Below are 22,151 nucleotides of genomic sequence, written 5' to 3'. Positions count from 1 at the left end.
GAAAGCAATCCAGTTGTAGACTACAGAGTCAGAGCCATCTGCATAAGGTCTAGAGGACATATGTGTGTGTGCATGAGTGTGTGTATGAGTGTGAGTTTGCATGTGTACATACAACTGGTAGGGGACATACCTGAAGATCAAGCTGCATATCTACTACATATATATAGGGGCCCTAGATCCTGCTGCTGGAGCATATGATGGGGGAGATCCTGCAGATTCAAAGCTGAAGGATCACAATGATTAAAGGCTACAGCAAGATACCAGGATATAGAGGGAGAGGCATCTCCAGGACGTTCCAGTATTGAGAGTATAGTAAAATACAGAGAGCTTAAACCAGACTTACTTCACTATACATTTGCAAGAAAATCTGTTTGGACAAGAGGGTATAATGTGTGACCACTTATGGCACAACACATCTCACACACTGTATTTTTAATTTTTTTTAATTATTTAAATTTTTATTTAATTTTAATTTTTGAAATTTAGTGAGGGGGGATTGTTTCCAAGGGATATATGGAAGAATTGAAAAAAGAAATGAGAGTTACTTGGTAGCATGATTAGAAATTTCAGAGAATTAATAAAGGACACATATTTTGAAAAGGGTAAAAGATAAAGAAAATGTAAATATGACAGAAAGCAAGGTACATGTTAGCTAGTAGCTCCCAGGTATTAGGTCCACAGGAAAGAAGATATCATGATGTTACTCACAATGGAGGATGATAGCCCAAGGGATAGCTTGAATAAGATTCTTGCTCAGGACTGTACTTGGCTTGAACTAGAAACGTAGCTTTTTTAGTTAATTTCTAATTACCAAGGTACTGGAAACCTAAAATTCAAGACTATATCAAACTGCATGTTTAGTCCAAATGAAACAATAAAATGTATTTTTCACTCTTAATAACTATTAAAGATTCTTCCTTTATGGACAGTTCTTTTCAAATATTCTTTTGTATGGTCAGGTATGAAAACAAAGAAGCAAAACTATCCTGTACATTATGCATATAAAATAAGACTATCCTGTGCAGGACTGCTCAAAAATAAACTGAGGTGCATGCTGAGAAGAAACATATGTGATGAATTGAGTTTGCCTAACCTAAGTCATCATCTCAGAAGAAAAGTAACTTACCAGTGTTGTTCAACTTAGGAAGTGTCATAATTTTCTACAATTGCTGTGACAAAACACTGATGAAAAGCAACTAATGGAAGACAGGTTACACTCCACAATATACTTGCAGTTACCAGTTAAATACTGAGAAATGTCAGAGCCAAAAATAAAACAGGGAGGCAAGAACTGAAGTAGAAGCCTAGTAGGAGCACTGCCTCCTGCCTTGTATCTCATATCTTTCTTTTTCTGATTAATAACTCAAGGGTGGCACCATCCTGGAGATCTGGGCCCTACAAATTCCAAGGATAATCAGGACAATATCCCTTAGGCTTCACTATACAATAGATTCATCTGATGGAGGCATTTTCTCAATTAAGACTCCCTCTTCTCACAAACTTCTCTCAGTCGCATTTCTATTGCCTTAATAAAACATCAGGATTTAAAAGACCAACCAAAGAGTGCACATGGGGGAACTATGGCTCCAGCTGGATATGTAGCAGAGGATTGTCTTATTTGGCATCACTAGGAGGGGAGCTGCTTAGTCCTGAGGGGCTTGATGGCCTAGGTTGTTGAGGCAGGAGTGTGTGGTCAAGTGAGAGAAAACTGCAATAGAGGCAGGGGAGGAGATATAGGATTTGTGGAAGGGAACTGTGAAGGGGGATAAGGTTTGAAATGTAAATGAATGAAATAAACAATAAAAATTAAAACTACATGACCAGGGAAACTAATTGAAGTAGGTGGTTATTTGGGACCTACAAATGCTGAGCACCTCAGTGTCATGACAGAGGAGCACGACTGCAGAAAAGAAGAAAAAACAAACAGGAAGCTGAGACCTGATGGTTCTTATCTTGGGAAGCAAAAATGTAGCAGAGAAAGTACATTGAAAATGGGCACCTACCTTTTGTAACTACAAATTCTAAGCAGTGGCACTCTTCACCAGGCAGACCAAGGCACCAGAAAATTGTCAATGAGAGGGTATTGCGATGCCTGGAACTAGAGAGGCATCCCATTCAAAACATCACAATAAACAGCTACCCCCACCCACACACAAAAACGTAACACACAGCAGTCATTAATTTGGTACACTCACAGTTTTTTTTTTTTTTTGCAGCATATCAGTTCTGAAATGTTGCTTTGGTTAAGTAGTTCTTCTGTTCTTTGCAATATGCATGAAATTTTAACAAGTTGTATAAAGATGCAAAAGACTTAGAGTCTCCATTTCGAGACTTCATTGCATGGGTTCCTATCTGTAATTTTCCTCCTAGTATTTCTTTTCATATTTAAATTTATTTTGTAAACTATGTGAAATGACAATCTTGTTTTTGTCTTGTGGTGTTACAGATGTCTCTTATACAAATTATGATTGACAACTATGATCAAATATTTGGAAATGATGATATATTTAGTAAACACATTGACAAAAGGTCTGAAGACTTAAAGACATACAAAGAATCAATAAATTATTCTGGAAAATCTCCTATTATGACAAAAGCCATAGCTGGCTACAACTGGAAAACCAATGATATTGATGAAAAATTTAATATTTCATATGCTGCACTGCAGGAAAAAAGTCCTACAGGTAAGACAAGATTTATTTATTCATCAATTGAATGGAGTCATTTGATCAAATCATTTGTTGATGTCATAAATTTGTGTATATCAGAGAAGCTTTGGGACACAAAATGATTATTTGAGAGAGTGTGGGAAAAGTTTTTAAACATCATATACACACACACACACACACACACATATATGTACTCATATACTGAAATACATCTGGATACATCATTCAGGTATGTATGACACATTGTTTATTTAGAGTATCCACCAATATTGTCTGCTATATTTTCCCCCCTTTCTTCCCATGGTCCTTAAGTTAGAGAATTTCTTGCATATGAAATTATTATTTTTGATAAGTTCATTTAGAAACAATGATTTGATTTAAAAATTGATTAAACATCTGCAAGATTAAGCCCTGCATCACTGTCAACATGCTTTGGTTTCCTAGCATGAAAATACTAATGTTTGTTTAATTTCCTATGAGAAACAATATTTGTCAAAATCTTATCATTGGTAAAAGTATTTGCACAGGATCCACTACAAAACCTATGAGAGGTATGATAAAGAGGTTAAACTCACCTGATTATCAGGTGGTAGCACACAAATTCAAATACATTTTTAAATGAAGTAATTCTTTCTACAGAGTTAAGAAAATACACCCAAATATTACCCTTATCTTAAGTGATGTGAATCTATCATCTGAGAATATTTGTCTGATGATGACACTTTATGTTTCATTTAGTAGGACAAAACACAACAACTACCACATATAAGTGGTAGTGGATGATTTAAGAAGGTCTAAGGTCATTGTATTTTAATGTTCCCTTCTACCTCCCATTTAATCATATTAGAAGAATCATTCCAAGATCCTATGGTAGTTTTATATTTCACCGTATTAGTTACAAATAGTTTCCACTCATTGTACTTATTTTATGCTGCATATTTCATATTGTTTGCTATTATAACAAATGTTATTAAATTGGGTTATTGCTTACACTCCAATGTGCCTTGTTCATGGTCCTACACAGTCTTTGGAAAAATTTTCAGTCTCTGCCTCTACAGCCCAGTTATAATACTAGTTTTCCCACCTCAGTTACCAATGTGTGGCCAGAAGCTAATGACACTGAATAATCCCTCAGAATTCTGCATAGAATCCTGTGCCATAGAAAGTTATAAATAAAATTCCATTAACAATCAAAATTAATCATCACACATGATGAACTTAGAGGTGGATCATGGTTTTAGAATATACAAAATGACCTGAAAAGATAATCCAGTGTCCAAAGCAATTGAGATTTAGACTTTGTAACATGAATTTGGGTCATCAAAACATACATTAAAAAACAAACAAAAGTAGGTATTGTAGCACAATCATCTCTAAACGAGAAGTTTCTACCTGAATAAAGATGGCAGTCAGATACAGTAACAGAAGCTTATTGGACAGATATTTCTGACATATTGTTCAGTAATGATCAAAAGACACTCCCCCTCCCCCCCCAAAAAAAGAGACACAGAGAAAGACTAATACTGGAGGCTCCTCATATGTTAATAAGCTCAAAGCTCTAATTAATCTCTAAATATATATCACCAGTGATGTGACCTGCATGTGTTTTACACACACACACACACACACACACACACATGCATGCATTACGTACACTGAGAAATGCACAGAAGCATACAGCATATTTGTTATATCTCTCTTCATCACCTGAGGCCTCAACATGAAATATTGTTTATTCATGGTATGTCTATCTCAAAAGTGTCTGTAATCCAAATTTGAGAAATGGAAATCTTAGAGAAGACCTCCAGTAAAGAAATTGATAATTTCCATATTTGCTGTTCTTCTTCTTTCCTGAACTCCCATTACTATAAGTTTACAATATTTTCATTTATTACTAGTATGATTTTAAATTTTTATCAAAAATTAAATTATAGCACTGTAGCCTGACTTTTCTCCCTTAAGTCCATCACAGTCACTGCACTTTCATACTCATTTCAATATTGTTTTGTACATGTTTATATATATGTATATATATATACATATATATATATATATGTAGGTAGGTAGGTATATATTTATCTTTACAAATATGAATATTATTTGAGTTCATTTTGTTCTGTTTGTGAATATGGTTTCCATGATATGCAGTATGTATTAGACAATCCATATGCAGGTCATTTCTGGTAAAAATAATATTCTGTCAGTCATAATTAGCTGGTATATATTTATCTTTACAAATATGAATATTATTTGAGTTCATTTTGTTCTGTTTGTGAATATGGTTTCCATGATATGCAGTATGTATTAGACAATCCATATGCAGGTCATTTCTGGTAAAAATAATATTCTGTCAGTCATAATTAGCTGCCTATAACTTTTGACAAGCAAAATTTTGACCATTGCCTTAACACTGCAGTGACGTTGCTATTATTGTGATTTTGCACCTATTTTTATGAGAGGCAATTTCAAAACAGACTTTCAAGTATGCTGGGTCTTACAGTATTTGTAAGCCCTCTACAATGGTCCCTGAGCTACAGAGCATTTAGCTCTAATGTACATTTATTCACTGGTGCTGGAATTTTCGTAATGCAATTATCTCTTCATTGTGTCCAAGTTTTTGTTTTCTGTAATGGTCTCCATTTTCTATACAAAGAGGCTTCTTTGGTGTAGGATGATGGCCCCAATTGATGGTACATATAAGACTAATATTTAAATGCTGTAAGGAACGTCGCTAATTTATTAAATTAATGTCATCAATTTTAAAGTTTATGACCAAACTAGCTACATAAATCGGACTAGATTTCTACCTCCAGCCATGATTTCAATCCTGGTGAGAGAAATTCTACCAATTGTTAAAGTACTTCCTGTGGCTTTCCCCCAAAATATGGATGCGTCAGGTAGCACTTGGATTTCTCTAAGGGTTGGTGGCTTGAGTGCCAGTTGCCAAATAAATCTTACAAGGAATCTCAGCAATCTACCTGGATATGTCCTAGAAGCCTCTAGGTTTAAGTCAAAGTTCTAAGGTAGATAAAACAGTAGGCAAGTTGACACATTAGGGAAGCAATTGATAGTTGTACCCACCTGTAATACCTATAAAGTACGATGATAACCAGTATGGCAAGATAGCAGAATAGGTTCAATAAGTGACACTAACAGCTCAGTTCAAAACAACTGTTCTTTGATTAGACTTAAATGTATTTCCTTTACCATAGAATTGAACATGGCTCTGGGTCTTTCATTTGGTTTCTCAGAAAAAAATGTTATTCCTAAGTATGCTTTTAAAGTTCAACATTTGGTATCTTGTTATTTCTCTTTAGGATCATCCGTGCAGGTCCTTTGACTTGTCCAAGTCACACATTTTCACTCCTCTCTGACAAGATAAATTCATTTTCCTAAAGTAATATGATATAAATGTTATATAAATATACAATTCCTTCTTTTGGTTACTTTAGTTTTCTTCTTTCCACATCTGCAAGTAGCCTTAATTGACAATAGTCTAAAACATCAAAAGTTGAAATTTCTAGCAATAAGACTGCTTACCATATTGAGTTAATTGAAGAATATTTAACAGTAAGTGCCTTATGTCTGCAAGGATGATAATGATTCTATCACCTAGAATTTCCTTATAGTGTGTGCTACCCCTCATCAAGTTATTTATGAAATATTATGGTACCAATGGCTTCCTTTGCTGATCTTTGGTCATACTCAATTTACTCTTGTTTCATACAGCATATGTAAACAAATAAGATAATATTAAAACTGCATATGACCAAGGGGACATATATTAGAAATGCAGAATTCAAAGTATGTCTTTTCGAAAATCATATAATAGTAAACATAAGTGAGCCTAAATATTCCATAAGTATAATAAGATATCTTGTAAATTCTTTCAAAAGTAGCAACATAGAAGAATAACACACAAAGTGAGTACTCCTTCTTTGTAAAATTCACAAACTTACTGAAAGGTAAATCAATGAAAACCTGTCATTAACAGTAACTTTTAAAAGTATTAAGTTTCATGGGAAAATTCTAACCGAGAAATAAAAGGCTTTTATGATTAAAAAAACAAAACCAAAAACAAAAGAAAAAATGAAAAAAAATTCAACCCAAAACAAAACAAAATGTCTTATAAATTGAACAGATATCAGATAATGGAAAGATTCCCACATGTTCATGAATCAGTCAGATTTAAACAGTAAAAATTCTAGACCATCCTGTAGTAACATTTTGATTCTATCCTTTGAAAGCTTGATAAAATTTATAACACTCTTGATGTTATTAGGAGAAACAATATTGTAGAAGTGATTTTTTAAACTTCTTTCCTCCCAGTCTTCTGCCATGTTCCCTTGACCTCACCCATAAAGCCTCACCAACATCACTTCCTAAACATTAACTGAACAAGGCAACACCAATGAACATGGAAAACTATATGGCACCTGAAACCTTGACAAAGGAATATAGGTACTTGCATCGTAAACACGAGTACGCGATTTTATCTAAAACAAGTGTATTTTTTGGATGCAGGAGAAAGATGAAACCTGCTTTCTGACCCAAACTGATAGTCTGTATATTATTGGTGTGAGACAGTTAATGCTTAGAGTTATTAATGAGCAGTATTTATGGGTCTTTGTTATTTTTTTGTTGACACATACTTTTCCCCCTCTTTTTCGAAAGACTATAGGGTTATTTATCATTTCTGTCCTCTTGTGTATATGTACGTTATCTTCAGCCTGCTGTTTGCCATTCACCAAAAATGCTTTGGGGAACAGAAGTCCAACAAAACCATGATGTTACAAATTGGGGAAAAAATGGATTAGGGAAGAAAATGTATTTGGAAGCTAAAACAGAAAAAAAGTTCAATGACTACTTTATTCCTCTCAGTTATAGCTGTGCATCCAAAACTGTCCTTGCTCAGGTTCACAATAAAAGACATATTTGTGCTTCAGGTGTGGATCTCTAATACTACATCCTTACCCCACACAGGATATGTCGTCCATAATTGCAGGGAAAGGACGAGAATCAGATCACATATTCAAAATTCTACCTGAAAATTCACACTGGTGCCTCAGAGAGAGGATTGACAGTGAACAACTCATTGAATGGATGAAAGAATGCATGCTTGTAATAGCATCTGTCTTGAAGGTAAGGAAGGTTTTCGTGTCACCAACATTAAGCATCTCTCTAGAGATGCATATGTGCTTTCTGTGCTTAAGATTACATGAGGATGACTGTTTCCAAGAACTATGGACATGTGACCTCTTGATAAGAGGCATGGCAGGTAAAAGTCTGACAAACCCAAAGATTCATCATAATGACACAGGTGAACAGCTTCTGTTGGAAGTTCACATCCTCATATATCCTATGGGCTTTAGTTGGGCATTACAAATATTCCCACTGATTTCGCCTCTGAACATACCCTGTGAATTAATAGTTGAACAAGTTATAATGGTGGTAAAAATGTGCTTTATCAAATGAATGTATTAAATAATATTTACCAAAAAATATCCTTCACAAATAACAGTTCAAATTGACAAGTCCAACACTCACCTACAATAAGCTATCGATGTTGAATATTACCCTCTGTCTTGTATATACCAGAAGTCGTTTTCCTTCTCAATCAAAAAATAATCCAGCACTTTCACTTTTGCCAGAAAATGCCATTCTAATTCCATGTCAAATATTCAAGTATTAGCCTAACCTACTTTTAACTTGTCTAACACACTAACACTCCTAACTTGCCAGGGAGCTGCACTGACTCTAGAGCAAATATCATTGTTTTATTTTTACTTGGGCCATGATCTGATTTCACCTTTCAGAAGTCTGTGAAGCTATGGCCCAGACATAAATAATAAAAATAATGCTCTGGGATTAACTATGCTTACTAACATTAGGCAAAGGTACTGAATGATCCTTCCTTGGCCTTCCAAGTCTGTCTGATTCTCACTGCCAGAAACTTAAGACCTTACTGAAGTTAGCCATGTGTATTCAAAGCAATTTACAGGTACAAGGGCACCTGGGATTCTTCCATTTTTATGGCTTGCTATCCTTAGTACAACATGAAAGTTCATTGTTGTATTTCATGCAAAAGACAGTTTCTGTCCTTCAAACAATCTGATGCTTACAACTAAATTTAGATAGTTGAATATTTACAAATTTTAAGGAAAAGACATGAAACTGTGAGACCTTCTCACATGGAAAATAAGTAAGCTTCATCACTATTCCTGCTGGGTCTGTAAGCAAGGTGTACTTGTATACAACAGCTTTACACTGTGTGAGCCTAAAGTACAGATTCAACAATTATACAGTCAGGATGAGTTAATTTTGGGTGCTGTCATTTTTGATAGTTGCCTATGCCAAGAAGAGGACTTTGGTTTTGGTTTGATTGTTTTGGTAGATTTTTAAACCATCATCATCATCGTCATCATCATCGTCATTTTACTTTTTTTTTGTTTGTTCATTTTATGTCTTGTATGCTGCCCCCTACCTATTCTCCCCTCACAGGGTCTCTCTCCTTCCCTGAGCTGAATTGGGACCCTTGGGTTGTCCTCCTACCCAGGCACATCAACTCTCTTCAGATTTAGCATATCTTCTCCCCCTAAAGCCAGGTAGGGACAGGTTTTCACAGTCAACAGCTTACAGATAGCCCCTGCTCCACATGTTGGGGGACCCACAAGGAGACTAAGCTTTACATTTGCTAGAAATTGTGCTGTAGGTCATGCTGCAGCTTCTGCAGGATTTTTAGATGTTAATTCAGCCTTTGACAGCTCCAAGTGGTGCTGCTTAGTTGATTCTGTAGCTCTTCCTGTGGAGTTCCTATCTCCTCCAGGTCATGGAATCTCTCCCCCATTTCTTCCATACAAGCCCTTGATTGATCCATAAGATCCAATGATTGGCTGTGGCTCTACATAGCCTGTTTGAGTCAGCTGCTGGGTGGAGACTCTCAGAGGGCAGTTATGATAGGTTCCTGTCTGGATATTCCACATAGCATCTGGCGTTTTTCAAGGCAGAGAGAGCTTTGGGCTGGGAAGTGGAGTGCAGATCTATGATTGCAAGTCATGGTGTGGACTAGAAGTCAGGAGAGGCAATTTGAACAGACAATAGGTTTGTTTCATTGCTATAGCAACTAGGACACTGCTTCATTGATTCTAGTCTTAGGGAAGAAAACACAAGGTCCTCCATATAGGTTCAACATTTGATCCAAGATTCTGGGGAGATAGAAGTTTGGGAGTCTTTTATGTAATATGCTTTCAACCAATGATTCTCAGCCATCCTAATACTGTAACACTAATATATTTCCATATGGTTTGGTGATTACTAACCATTACATCATTTTGCTGCTTTCTCACAATTAAAATTTTGCCATTGGCAAGAATTATAAAGAAAAATGGAGAGAATATATGACATAGAAGAGATATGATATGTGAACCCCTAATGGATTATAACTCCCAAGTTAAGAATCACTAGTCTAAACTGTTAATTTTAAACAAAAATGCTTTTCATGTTCTTTCTAAAGTGTACATTGACCATTACTTTTTTATTTTCATTTTAAAAAAGGACTTCATTGCAAACATTGAAGGAAGTTTACTTACTTCTGACTTATATGAGAATTGACTTAGCATCCCAGATGAAAGAACTCTGGCTGGAAAAATTAATGCCATCCAAAGGTAATGATTCAGAAAGCACTTGGGGAACTATACCAATATAGAAGCAGTGTTTTTGTAAGGTACATAGGCTTGTGTTTACAGTATTATAAGCTGGGGTGATGTCCCATGCCAAGAGGTTTCCTTAGCACAGACACGTATTGTCACTTTTTAAACACGTTCATTTCTCAAACTAGAGTGTTGAACCATGTCTGTAATCCCACCTGGGTGTCTTCTCCTTTATAACTGTCACAGTTTAGAAGACAGCCTATGCAACACCTTGTGTGCAGGTCAGCCTAGAGTATTGGTTTAGTCCCTGTGTGAAACAAATTAAAAGAAGGCGGTGTGTATAATACCTGTGGATTATTTGCATCCTAATATTATTACCATGTTACTGTGAATATACCACATGCTAAATATATGTCATTGATTAGAACATGAAGCTATTACTGAATACTTCTTTCTCAGATATAACTACCTCGAACAGTCTAGGTCAGGTATAGCTTTGACTTCTTTGAATCTTTTTTCTGTGCAATACTACAGAGAATGATTTTGTGTGTAACAAGAGCATTGAGCTCCACATGCTACCCAGGTGCCATGCATCTCTGTCTTGCTGTAGTGAAACTTTTATAATCGCATTGTGTAGGGTCACTAGAGTGCTTTCTGCTCCTTACGTTCTAGAGTGTCACATGAATGTTACATGGATTTATACTACATTAGACATTAAATGTGTCTCCACTCCATGGTGCTTGGGAAGATGGATTGATGTTTAGTAACACTAGATACACATACACAGAACACATATGGCCTGCAACAATCTCATTCATTCTAATACCAATATCCCGACACCTTCCTCTGGCTTCTGTAGGAAGCAGTCAAATATCTATTACATAGAAAATCATTCATACTTTTAAAATGTTCCCATGATTTTATACAGTAAAATGATTTGCAGAAAATATTTTATGTAGTACTCTAGCTGTATATTATACTTCTTTTGAATTCTGGTTATACTATGAGTTGGTCTACAAAACATTTGCTCTGTTTTCTTCATAGTTAGTTTTGTAACTAACATTAGTTTTCAGATGGTCTAAAATAAAATTATCCCTTTTCTTTGTTTAGACTTCTACTGAAGATTCCTCAGGCAAACTTTCTCCTTCTAAAGCATTTCATTTGCGTATTAGTCATAATAAGAGACTCATCCACGAATAATTTAGACACTCACAGGTTATCTATCCGGATAGCTCCTTATGTTTTGTGGGATCAGACTACAAAGGATGCATGGTTTTGGAGTGATGTATCAAGAAAGGTAAGGGGATCTGACTTTTGCCTTTGGGAACAAAATTCTCATTGTAATGCAGGAAGTAGGAATATTTTGGAAAGATCATTTCTGTAAAAGGAAACCCTAGGATTCCATTTTCTGGAGTGGAGTGAAATATATATTTATCTGTTTCAGGAAGATTTGGGAAGAAAGATGGTTAATGTAGTTTAAAATAAATGAATCATTTCAGTCTTTCTTTTGTTCTTTCTTCATAGATATTGATTTTGGCCAACAGAATGCTTCACATATAATGGTAGTCAAAGAAGACTAGAGTGAAGTTTAAAATAATCCTATTTACCCAGGTTTTGCTTGTTTTTTTTTTTCATTCCAGTCCTCTTTTTGGAGTATATAATAGTTGTGTTTCACAGTAATTAGACTATTATATTATTAAATATTCACATCAAGTGAAATAATGGTCATATAAAAGTACATATCACATATATATATGTATATATATATTTCATATGTGTGTGTGCATATTTGTGTGTGTGTGTGTGTGTGTGTAGGTGACAAATTGGTGTATATTATTTTGTATACTTTCAATTACTTTACAACTAATGTGTTCAGGTGCAGTTTTAAGTTCTTCAGGTCTCAAGGACCTCCACATCAAACCAGATACATTCAAACTAATGGAAGAAAAAGTGGGGAAGCATCTCAAACACATGGGCACTGGAGAAAATTTCCTGAACCAAACACCGATGGTTTATGCTCTAAGATCCAGATTCGACAAATGGGATCTCATAAAACTGCAAAGCGTCTATAAGGCAAAGGACACTGTGGTTAGGACAAAATGGCAACCAACAGATTGGGAAAAGATCTTTACCAATCCTACAACAGATAGAGGGCTTATATCCAAAATATATAAAGAACTCAAGAAGTTAGACCGCAGGGAGACAAACAACCCTATTAAAAAGTGGGGTTCAGAGCTAAACAAAGAATTCACAGCTGAGAAATGCCGAATGGCTGAGAAACACCTAAAGAAATGTTCAACATTTTTAGTCATAAGGGAAATGCAAATCAAAACAACCCTGAGATTTCACCTCACACCAGTGAGAATGGCTAAGATCAAAACTCAGGTGACAGCAAATGCTGGCAAGGATGTGGAGAAAGAGGAACACTCCTCCATTGTTGGTGGGATTGCAGACTGGTAAAGCCATTCGGGAAATCAGTCTAGAGGTTCCTCAGAAAATTGGACATTGAACTACCTGAGGACCCAGCTATACTTCTCTTGGGCATATACCCAAAAGATGCCCCAACATATAAAAAAGACACGTGCTCCACTATGTTCATAGCAGCCTTATTTATAATAACCAGAAGCTGGAATGAACCCAGATGCCCTTCAACAAAGAATGGATACAGAAAATGTGGTACATCTACACAATGGAATACTACTCAGCTATCAAAAACAATGACTTTATGAAATTCATAGGCAAATGGAGGGAACTGGAAAATATCATCCGGTGTGAGGTAAACCAATCACAGTAAAACACACATGGTATGCACTCATTGATAAGTGGCCATTAGCCCAAATGCTTGAATTACACTAGATGCACTGAACACATGAAACTCAAGACCGATGATCAAAATGCGAATGCTTCACTCCTTCTTTAAAAGGGAAACAAGAATACCCTTGACAGGGAATAGAGAGGCAAAGATTAAAACAGAGGCAGAAGGAACACCCATTCAGAGCCTGCCACACATGTGGCCCATACATATACAGCCACCCAATTAGACAAGATGGATGCAGCAAAGAAGTGTAGGCCGACAGGAACCGGATGTAGATATCTCCTGAGAGACACAGCCAGAGTACAGCAAATACATAGGCAAATGCCAGCAGCAAACCACTGAACTGAGAAGGGGACTCCCATTGAAGGAATAAGAGAAAGGACTGCAAGAGCTGGAAGGGGCTCGAGACCCCATATGAACAACAATGCAACCAAACAGAGCTTCCAGGGACTCAGCCACTACCCAAAGACTATACATGAACTGACCCTGGGCTCTAACCTCATAGGTAGCAATGAATAACTTAGTAAGAGCACCAGTGGTAGGGGAAGCCCTTGGTCCTGCTAAGACTGAACCCCCAGTGAATGTGACTATTGGAGGGAGGACCATAATGGGGGGGAGGATGGGGAGGGGAACACCTATATTGAAGGGGAGGTGGAGGGGATAGGGGGATGTTGGCCCGAAAACAGGGAAAGGAAATAACTATCGAAACGTAAATAAGAAATACTCAAGTTAATAAAGAAAAAATATTTTTTCACTAATTTATTTTCTCTATATCCTGATTACAGTCCCTTCCTCCAAGTCCCATCTTCACGACCCCTTCTTCCCTCCATTTTCCTTCATCTTAGTAGTGTAGAACTTCCACAAACACCAATTCACTCTCATACATCAACTCACAACAGGAATAAGTGCATCTCCTCCCATTGAAGCTAGACAAAGCAGCCCAGCTAAAAGAAAGCAATCAAGTGGTAGACCACAGAGTCAGAGCTAGCCTGCACACTAATACTTAAGGTACATATATAAGATCCAGCTGCACATCTGCTACATATATGTAGGGGGCCTAGATCCTGCTGCTGGAGCATATGAAGGGGGAGGTCCTGCAGATTCAAAGCTGAAGGATCACAATGATTTAAAGGCTACAGCAAGCTAGGATATATAAGGAGAGGCATGTCTGGGAGGTTCCGGTATTGATGGTGTAGCAAAATCCATAGGGCTTGAAGCAGACCAGTGACTTATTTCGATGTACAATTGCAAGTAAACCTGTTTGGACAAAAGGGTATAATTCCTGCATTTTTAAAAAGAATTTTATTTTTTGTTTGGTTTTTTAATTTAACTTTAAAACTTTATTTAATTTTAATTTTTGAAGTTTGCGAGGGGGATTGTTATCAAGAGATAGTTGGAAGGATTGAAAAATAAAATGAGAGCTACTTGTGATCATGATGATAAATTTAAAGAGATTCAAAAAAGACATATATTTTGAAAAGGATAAAAGGCAACAAAAGAGTTAAAACTGAAAGAAAGCAGGGTACATTTTAACTAGTAGTTTCCAGGGATTAAGTCCACAGGAAGGACGAATTAGTGATGTCACACACATGAATAGTATTCTCACCCAGGACTCAACTTGGCTTGGACTAGAAACCTACCTTTTATAGGTAATTTCTTATTACCAAGCTCCTGAAAACGTAAAATCCAAGCCTGTATCAAAACGCATGTCCAAATGAAGCAACAAAATTCATTTTTCACTCCTAATAACTATTAGTGATTCTTCTGTTATGGGCAGTTCTTTTCAAATATATTCTTTTGTATGGTCAAGCATGAAAACAAACAAGCAAAACTATTCTGTACAAGCTGCATATAAAATATGACTATCTTGTGCAGGACTGCTCAAACATAAACTTAGCTGCATAAGAAATATGTAAGAAATATGTGATGAGTAGAGTTGACTTAACCTAAGCCATCACCTCAGAAGAAAAGTAACTTATCAGTGTTGCTCAATTTAGGAAGTGTTATAATTTCTATGATTGCTGTGACAAAACACTGATAAAAGCAACTTATGGAAGACAGGTTACACTCCATGATATACTTGGAGTTACCAGTTAACTCCTGAGAAATATCAGGGCCTAAACTGAAGCAGGGCAGGAACCTGAATTCAATAACTGAAGTAAAAGCTGAGTAGGAGTTCTGCCTCTTGCCTTGTACCTCATATCTTTCATTTTCTGACTAATAGCTCAAGGGTGGCACCATCCTGGAGATCTGGGCCCTACAAATTCCAAGGTTAATCAGGACAATATCCCTTAGACTTCTCTATACATTAGGTCAATCTGATGGAGGCATTGTCTCCATTAAACTCCCTTATCTCACCAACTTCTTTTCTCAGGCACATTTGTTTTGCCTTAATAAAACACCAGGATCTAAAACACTAAATAAAGATTGCACATGGGGGAACCCGTGGCTCCAGCTGAATATGTAGCAGAGGATGGCCTTATTTGGCATCACTAGGAGGGAAGCTGCTTAGTCCTAAGGAAGCTTGGTGACCCAGAGTTAGGGAATGCTAGGGTGTTGAGGCCAGAGTGTATAGGTGAGGGAGGGAGCACTGTAATAGAGGCAGGGGGAGGAGATACAGGGTTTGTGGAGGTGAACTGTGAAGGGGGATAACATTTGAAATATAAATAAATAAAATAATCAATAAAAAACAAAACAATATGACCAGGGAAACTTATTCAAGTAAGTGGTTCGTTGGGACTTAGAAATGCTGAGAGAGTATAGCACTTCAATGTCATGACAGAGGAGCATGTCTGCAGAAAGAAAAAAAAAAAACCAGCAAGCTGAAACCTGATGTCTCTTGTCTTGGGAAGCAAAAATTTAGCAGAGAAAGTACATTGAAAATGGGCACCTGTATTTTGTAATTCCAAATTATAGGCAATGGCATACTTTTAACAGGAGGGCCAAGGGACTTAAGCCACCAGAAAGTTGTCACAAAGAGGGTATTGCCATGCCTGGAACGAGAAACATTCAAAACATTCCCATTCAAAACATCCCAACAGAAACTCCCAATCCCCCTACCCCCTAAAAATGTCAATGAAAGACAGTTAATATTAGATTAACTCACAGTGTTTGGCAGCACATCAGGTTTGAAATGTTGCTTTGGTTAAGTAGTTCTTCTATTCTTTGCAAGTATGCCTTAAATTTTGACAAGTTTTGGTAAAATGCAGAGAACTTAAGAGTCTTCATTTCAGAAACTTCATATCATGCGTTCCTATCTGTGGCAACTGTTATTTTCCTCATAGTTTTGGATTTCATTTTTAAATTTCAATTTTGTAAACCATGTGAAATGACAATCTTGTTTTGCCTTATGTTGTTACAGATGTCCATTATACAAATCATGATCGACAACTATCATCAAATATTTGGAAATGATGATATATTTAATAAACATATTGACAGAAGATCTGAGGATTTAAAGACTTGTGCAGATAAACTCTTCTGGCAAATCAAAGAATTCCTAGCTGGCCATAACAAGAATACATGCGATAATGGTGAAAAATTAAAAATTTTATCCATTGCTCTGCAGGAGGAAGGTCCTACAGGTGATCCAAGATTTATTTAGTCATCAAATGAATGGAAGGATGACATCATTCACTTATTTCATAAATTTGTAAATATGAGAGCAGTTTTGGGCACAAAATGATATTAGAGTATGGAAAAACTTTAATTAAATTATACTTAAATTTATGCATATGTAAATACAAACCAATATATATGTATGTATAATTTATATGTATACACACAAACAGACAGACACACACACACACACACACACAAATACTTATGTACTATATATACCACATGGAAGTATGACAGACTCTTTATTCAGCTTCTGTAAGAATCCCACAATATTGCCATTCTTCCTATGGTCTTTAAGTCATAGAGGATTCATGCATATGAAATTATTATTTTATAATTTTATAATTTTATAATTATTATTATTTTTGATAAGATCATTTAGAAACAATGTTTTAATTCATACATCCATTCTGCATGTTTAAGTCCTGTACCACTGTCAACATGCTTTTTGATTTTAATGCAAAAACAATAATGTTTGTTTAATTTCCTACGAGAGACAATCTTGCCAAATGCTTAGCATTGGCATAAATATTAAAAGGCACAGGATCCATTACAAAACCTACGTGAAGAAAGATAAAGAGGCTAAAACGCAACTGATTAATATGGTAGTACCACTCAAATTCCTATACATTGATAATGCAAGTAATTATTTGTATAGAGTTAAGAAAATATACCGAAATATTACTCTTATCTGAAGTGAAGTGAATCTATCATCTGAGAATGTTTGTCTAACAATGACATTTTATGTTTCATTTAACAGGACAGAACAGAACACCTACCACATATAAGTGGTAGAAGATGACTGAAGTCATTATAAGGTCATTCTATTTTAATGTTCCCTTCTATTTTCCACTTAATCATAGCAGAACAATTATTACAACATCCTGCTTCAGCATTCATATGCTATCATAATAAATGTTATAATAAATAAAAGTGTTATTGCTTACACTCCAATGTGCCTTGGTCATGATTCTCCATAGTCTTTGGAAAGTGGGATTTTTCTGTCTCTGCCTCTACAGCCCAGTTATAGTACTTGCTTTCCCACCTCAGTTTCTAAAGTGCAGCCAAAACTAATGACATTAAATAATCCCTCAGAATTGTGCCCAGAATTCTGTGCCATACAAAGTTCTAAATAAAATTCCATTACCAATCAAATTTAATCATCACGCATGATGAAGTTAAAGATGGATCAAAGTTGTTAGATTATACAAAATGACCTGAAAAGATCAGTGCTTAAGCAACTGAGATACAGGCTTTGTGACATGAACTTGGGTCAGCGAAACATACTTTAGAACACAAAAAAAACTGAGTATTGTTGCACAAGCATCTCTAGACCAGAAGCTTCTACCTGGATGAAGGTGGGAGTTGGAGACAGTAGTTAACAGAAGCTTATACGCCAGATATTCCTGACATGTTGTTCAGCAATGATCAAAAGAGACCTTATGCCAAAAAAAAAAAAAAAAAAAAAACTAAGAAAGACCAATACTGGATGCTCTTTTCAAATGTACATAAACATGCTTTACACACACACACACTCATGCACACATATATTAATCCTTATACATTACATACATTCAGAAATATACAGAAGCATACAGTATATTTGTTTTATCTCTCTGCATGACCTGAGACCTCAGCATGAAATATTCTTTATTCATTGTCTATGTGGAAATGCTCTGTAATACAATTTTGAGATATGGAAATCTTAGAGAAAATCTCCAGTAATATAATTGATAATTTCCATATTTACTCTTTCTTGGTCCCTCCTGAACTCCCAACTATAATAAGTTCAAAATGTTTTCATTTATTACTATTATTATTTTAAATTTTTAAAATATTTTTATTAGATATATTTCTTTACCTACATTTCAAAGGTTATCCCCCCTCCTGGTTTCCTGTCCATAAGCCCCCATTTCCTCCCCTCCCCCCACACAGGTATTTCACCTATGCATTATTAAAAAATGAATTAAGCACTATAGGCTGACTTTTCTCCCTTCAGTCACTGCAATCTCAAACTCATCAATATTGCTTTATATATGTGTTTATTTATGTATATTTGTATCCTAAAATATGGATACAACTTGAGTCCATTTTCCTGTGTTTGTGATTTAGTTTCCATGATGTGCAGTGTGTATTAGACAATCCATATGCAGGTCATTTCTGTAAAAATTAACCTTCTGACGGTCATCTTTAGATGCCTATAACTTTTGACACATGAATTTTTTCCACTGTTTTACTAGTGCATTGATATTGCTAACATTGTGTTTTTGCACCCATTTTTATGACAGGCAATTTGAAAACACACTTTCAAGTATGGTGGCTCTTAAAGTATTTGTAATCCCTCTTTTACAATGTTCCCTGAGCTATAGAGATTTTTCGCTATATTGTACATGTACTCACAGGTGCTGCGTTTTACACAAAGCACTTTGTGTCCAGTTTTTCTTTTCTGTAATGGTCTCCATTTTCTCTACAAAGAGGGTTCTTTGATGAGGGATGATGGCCCCACTTGTTGGTAGATATAATACTAATATTTAGAATCCTGTAAGAAGCGTGGCAGATTAGTAAATTAGTGTGATAAAGTTTAAGGTTTATGACATCACTAGTTCCATAAATCTGACTAGATTTCTTGCAACCAGCCATGATTTCATTCATTTTGAGAGAAATTCTTCCAATTGTTAAAGTATTTCATGTGACTTTTTCCAAAATATAGATGCTTTAGGTAGCACTTGGATTTCTGTCAAAGTTGGCGGCTTAAGTGCCTGTTCCTAAATAAATCTTACAGGGATGTCTCAGCAATCAACTGATTGTAGATGGATATGTCTTAGAAGGTTCTTAGGTAGATAAAATAGTAGGCAGGTTGACATGTTAAGGAAGCAAATGATACTTTTACTCACCTGCAACACCTATGAAATATGACAATAACCAGTATGGCCAAGATATCAGAATAGGTGCAATAAGTGACACTAACAGCTCAGCTGTAAACAACTGTCCTTTGATTAGACTTAAGTGAAGTTATTTTACCATAGAACTGAACATAGTTCTGGGTCTTCATTTGGTTTCTCAGAAACCTAAGGACCCCTTTAAAATTCAACATATTATGTCTTATTATTTCTCTTTAGGATTGTCAGTGCAAGTCCTTTGACTTTTCACTCCTCTCTGAGAAGGTAAATTCATTTTCATAGTATAATGTGAAATAAATTAAATGTAAATATTTAATTCCTTCATTTTTGACTACTTAATTTTTCTTCTTTGCACACTTGCAATTAGCCTTAATTGACTATAGTCTGAAACATAAAAAGTTCAAATTTGTAGTATCAAGAGAATGCTTACCATACTGAGTTAAGGGAAGAATATTTAGCAATTAGTGCCTTATATCTACAAGGATGACAATCATTCTATAACCTAGAATCTCCTTGCAGTGTGTGCTGCCCAACATCTAGTTACTTATCAACTATTATCGAACCAATGACTTGCCGTGCTCGTCTTTGGTCATACTCAATGACTCCTGTTTTGTACCACATTTCTAAACAAGTAGGAAATATTACAATAGAATGAATCAAAGGGGACAACCCAGAAGATCCTGGACAGATGTCATACAGACCCTAAGAGAACACAAATGCCAGGCCAGATTACTATATCCTACAAAATTCTCAATTAACATAGATGGGGAAACCAAGATATTTCATGACAAAACCAAATTTACACAATATCTTTCTACAAATCCAGCCCTACAAAGGAAAATGAATGGTAAAGCCCAACATAAGGAAGCAAGCTACACCCTAGAAAAATATAGGCAGGGCAGGTTTTCACGAATGAAGCTGCAGTTTCTAAGCAAATTCTCTTCGTTCCAAGTGGGACTCACTTGTAGCAAGCGTAGTTTTCAAGATATAGACAGGGAGAGTTTTCACAAATGGAGCTGCAGTTTCTAAGCAAATGCTCTTCGTTACAAGTGGGACTTGCTTGTAGAAGGTATAGTATTCAAGATATAGACAAAGCAAGAGTTTAGCGAACGGAATTGCAGTTTCTTGGCAAATTCTCTTCATTCCAACTGGGAACCACTTGTAGCAGGTATAGTTTTCAAGATATAGGCTGGGAAAGTTTTTGCGACTGGAGCTGCAGTTTCAAAGTGAATTCTCTTCGTTCCAAGCAGTACTCACTTGTAGCAGACATAATTCTCAAGTTATAGGCAGGACAAGTTTTCGCGAATGGACCTGCAGTTTCTAAGCATTTCTCTTCGACCCAAACGTGCCTGACTTGTAGCAAGTGCAGTTTTCAAGATATAAGCGGGGAAATTATTCACGAATTTAGCTGCGGTTTCTAAGTGAATTCTCTCTGTTCCAAGTCTAACTCACATGTAGCAGACATAGTTTTCAACACATAGGCAGGGCAAGTTTTAGCGAATGGAGTTGCAGTTTCTAAGCGAATTCTCTTGGTGCCAAGCGGGACTCACTTGTAGAAGGCGTAGTTTTCAAGATATAGAGAAAGCAAGCCTTTGGCCAACGGAAACGCAGTTTCTTGGCGAATTATCTTCTTTCCAAGTGGAACCACTTGTAGCAGGTGTAGTTTTCAAGATATAAACAGGGCAAGTTTTCGCGAATGGAGTTGCAGTTTCTAAGTGAATTACATTGGTTACAAGTCGGACTCAGTTGTAGCAGGCGTAGATTCCAACATATAGGAAGGCCTAGTTTTCCCAAATGGAGCTGGTTTTTCTAAGCGAATTCTCTGGGTTCCAGTGGGACTCATTTGTCACAGGCGTAGTTTTCAAGACACAAACTAAGGAAGCATTTGCCGAATGGAATCACAGTGTCTTGGTAAATTGACTTCCTTCTGTGTGGAAGTGGGCCAGTTGTATCAGGCATAGTTTTCAAGATATAGGCAGGGGTAATGTTCGAGAATGGAGCTGAAGTTTCTAAGCGAATTTTCTTCTTACCATGTGCTACTCATTTGTCGCCGGCGGAGTTTTCAAGATACAGATTAACGAAGCGTTTGGCGAATGGAATCGCTGTTTCTCAGCATATATAATACGTTCCCTTTGGAACGCAGGTGTCGGAAGGCAAAGTTTAAAAGATTTAGGCAGGAGTAGTTTTCGATAATGGAACTGAAGTGTTCAAGCGAATTCTCTTTGTTCCAAGTGGTTCTCATTTGTAGCACGTGTACTTTTCAAGAAATACACTGAGGAAGCTTTTGGCGAAGGGAATCGCAATTTCTTGGCGAGTTAACTTCGTTCCAAATGGGCCTCGGTTGTAACCGGCATAGTTTTCAAGATATAGGAAGGGGTCATGTTCGCGAATGGAGCTGAAGTGTATAAGCGAATTTGAATTCCCCAAGTTACATTATCTTTGTTCCAAATGGGTCTCATTTGTAGCACGCGTAGTATCAAAGAAATACACTAAGGAA

The 22,151-nt window shown here is 36.2% G+C and overlaps 1 protein-coding gene across 1 annotated transcript in view; it reads left to right on the top strand.

Moving 5' to 3' along the window:
• LOC120099102 (rho GTPase-activating protein 20-like) overlaps nt 1-17,706 on the top strand; it is a 48,810-nt gene extending 31,104 nt beyond the window's left edge. Inside the window, exons 6-11 of the mRNA XM_087598161.1 lie at nt 2,447-2,684; nt 7,653-7,811; nt 10,224-10,333; nt 11,429-11,615; nt 16,495-16,717; nt 17,515-17,706. Of these exons, the coding sequence (XP_087454287.1) occupies nt 2,447-2,684; nt 7,653-7,717 (303 nt within the window). The 3' untranslated portion in view covers nt 7,718-7,811; nt 10,224-10,333; nt 11,429-11,615; nt 16,495-16,717; nt 17,515-17,706. The remainder of the gene's footprint in view (nt 1-2,446; nt 2,685-7,652; nt 7,812-10,223; nt 10,334-11,428; nt 11,616-16,494; nt 16,718-17,514) is intronic.
• Nucleotides 17,707-22,151: the final 4,445 nt, after the last annotated feature.

Source organism: Rattus norvegicus, chromosome 1, assembly GCF_021556685.1.
Source record: "Rattus norvegicus strain SHRSP/BbbUtx chromosome 1, alternate assembly SHRSP_T2T, whole genome shotgun sequence".
Taxonomy (NCBI): domain Eukaryota; kingdom Metazoa; phylum Chordata; class Mammalia; order Rodentia; family Muridae; genus Rattus; species Rattus norvegicus.
Note: the sequence above shows the minus strand (reverse complement) of the source record. Positions and strands in the feature narration are given on the sequence as shown.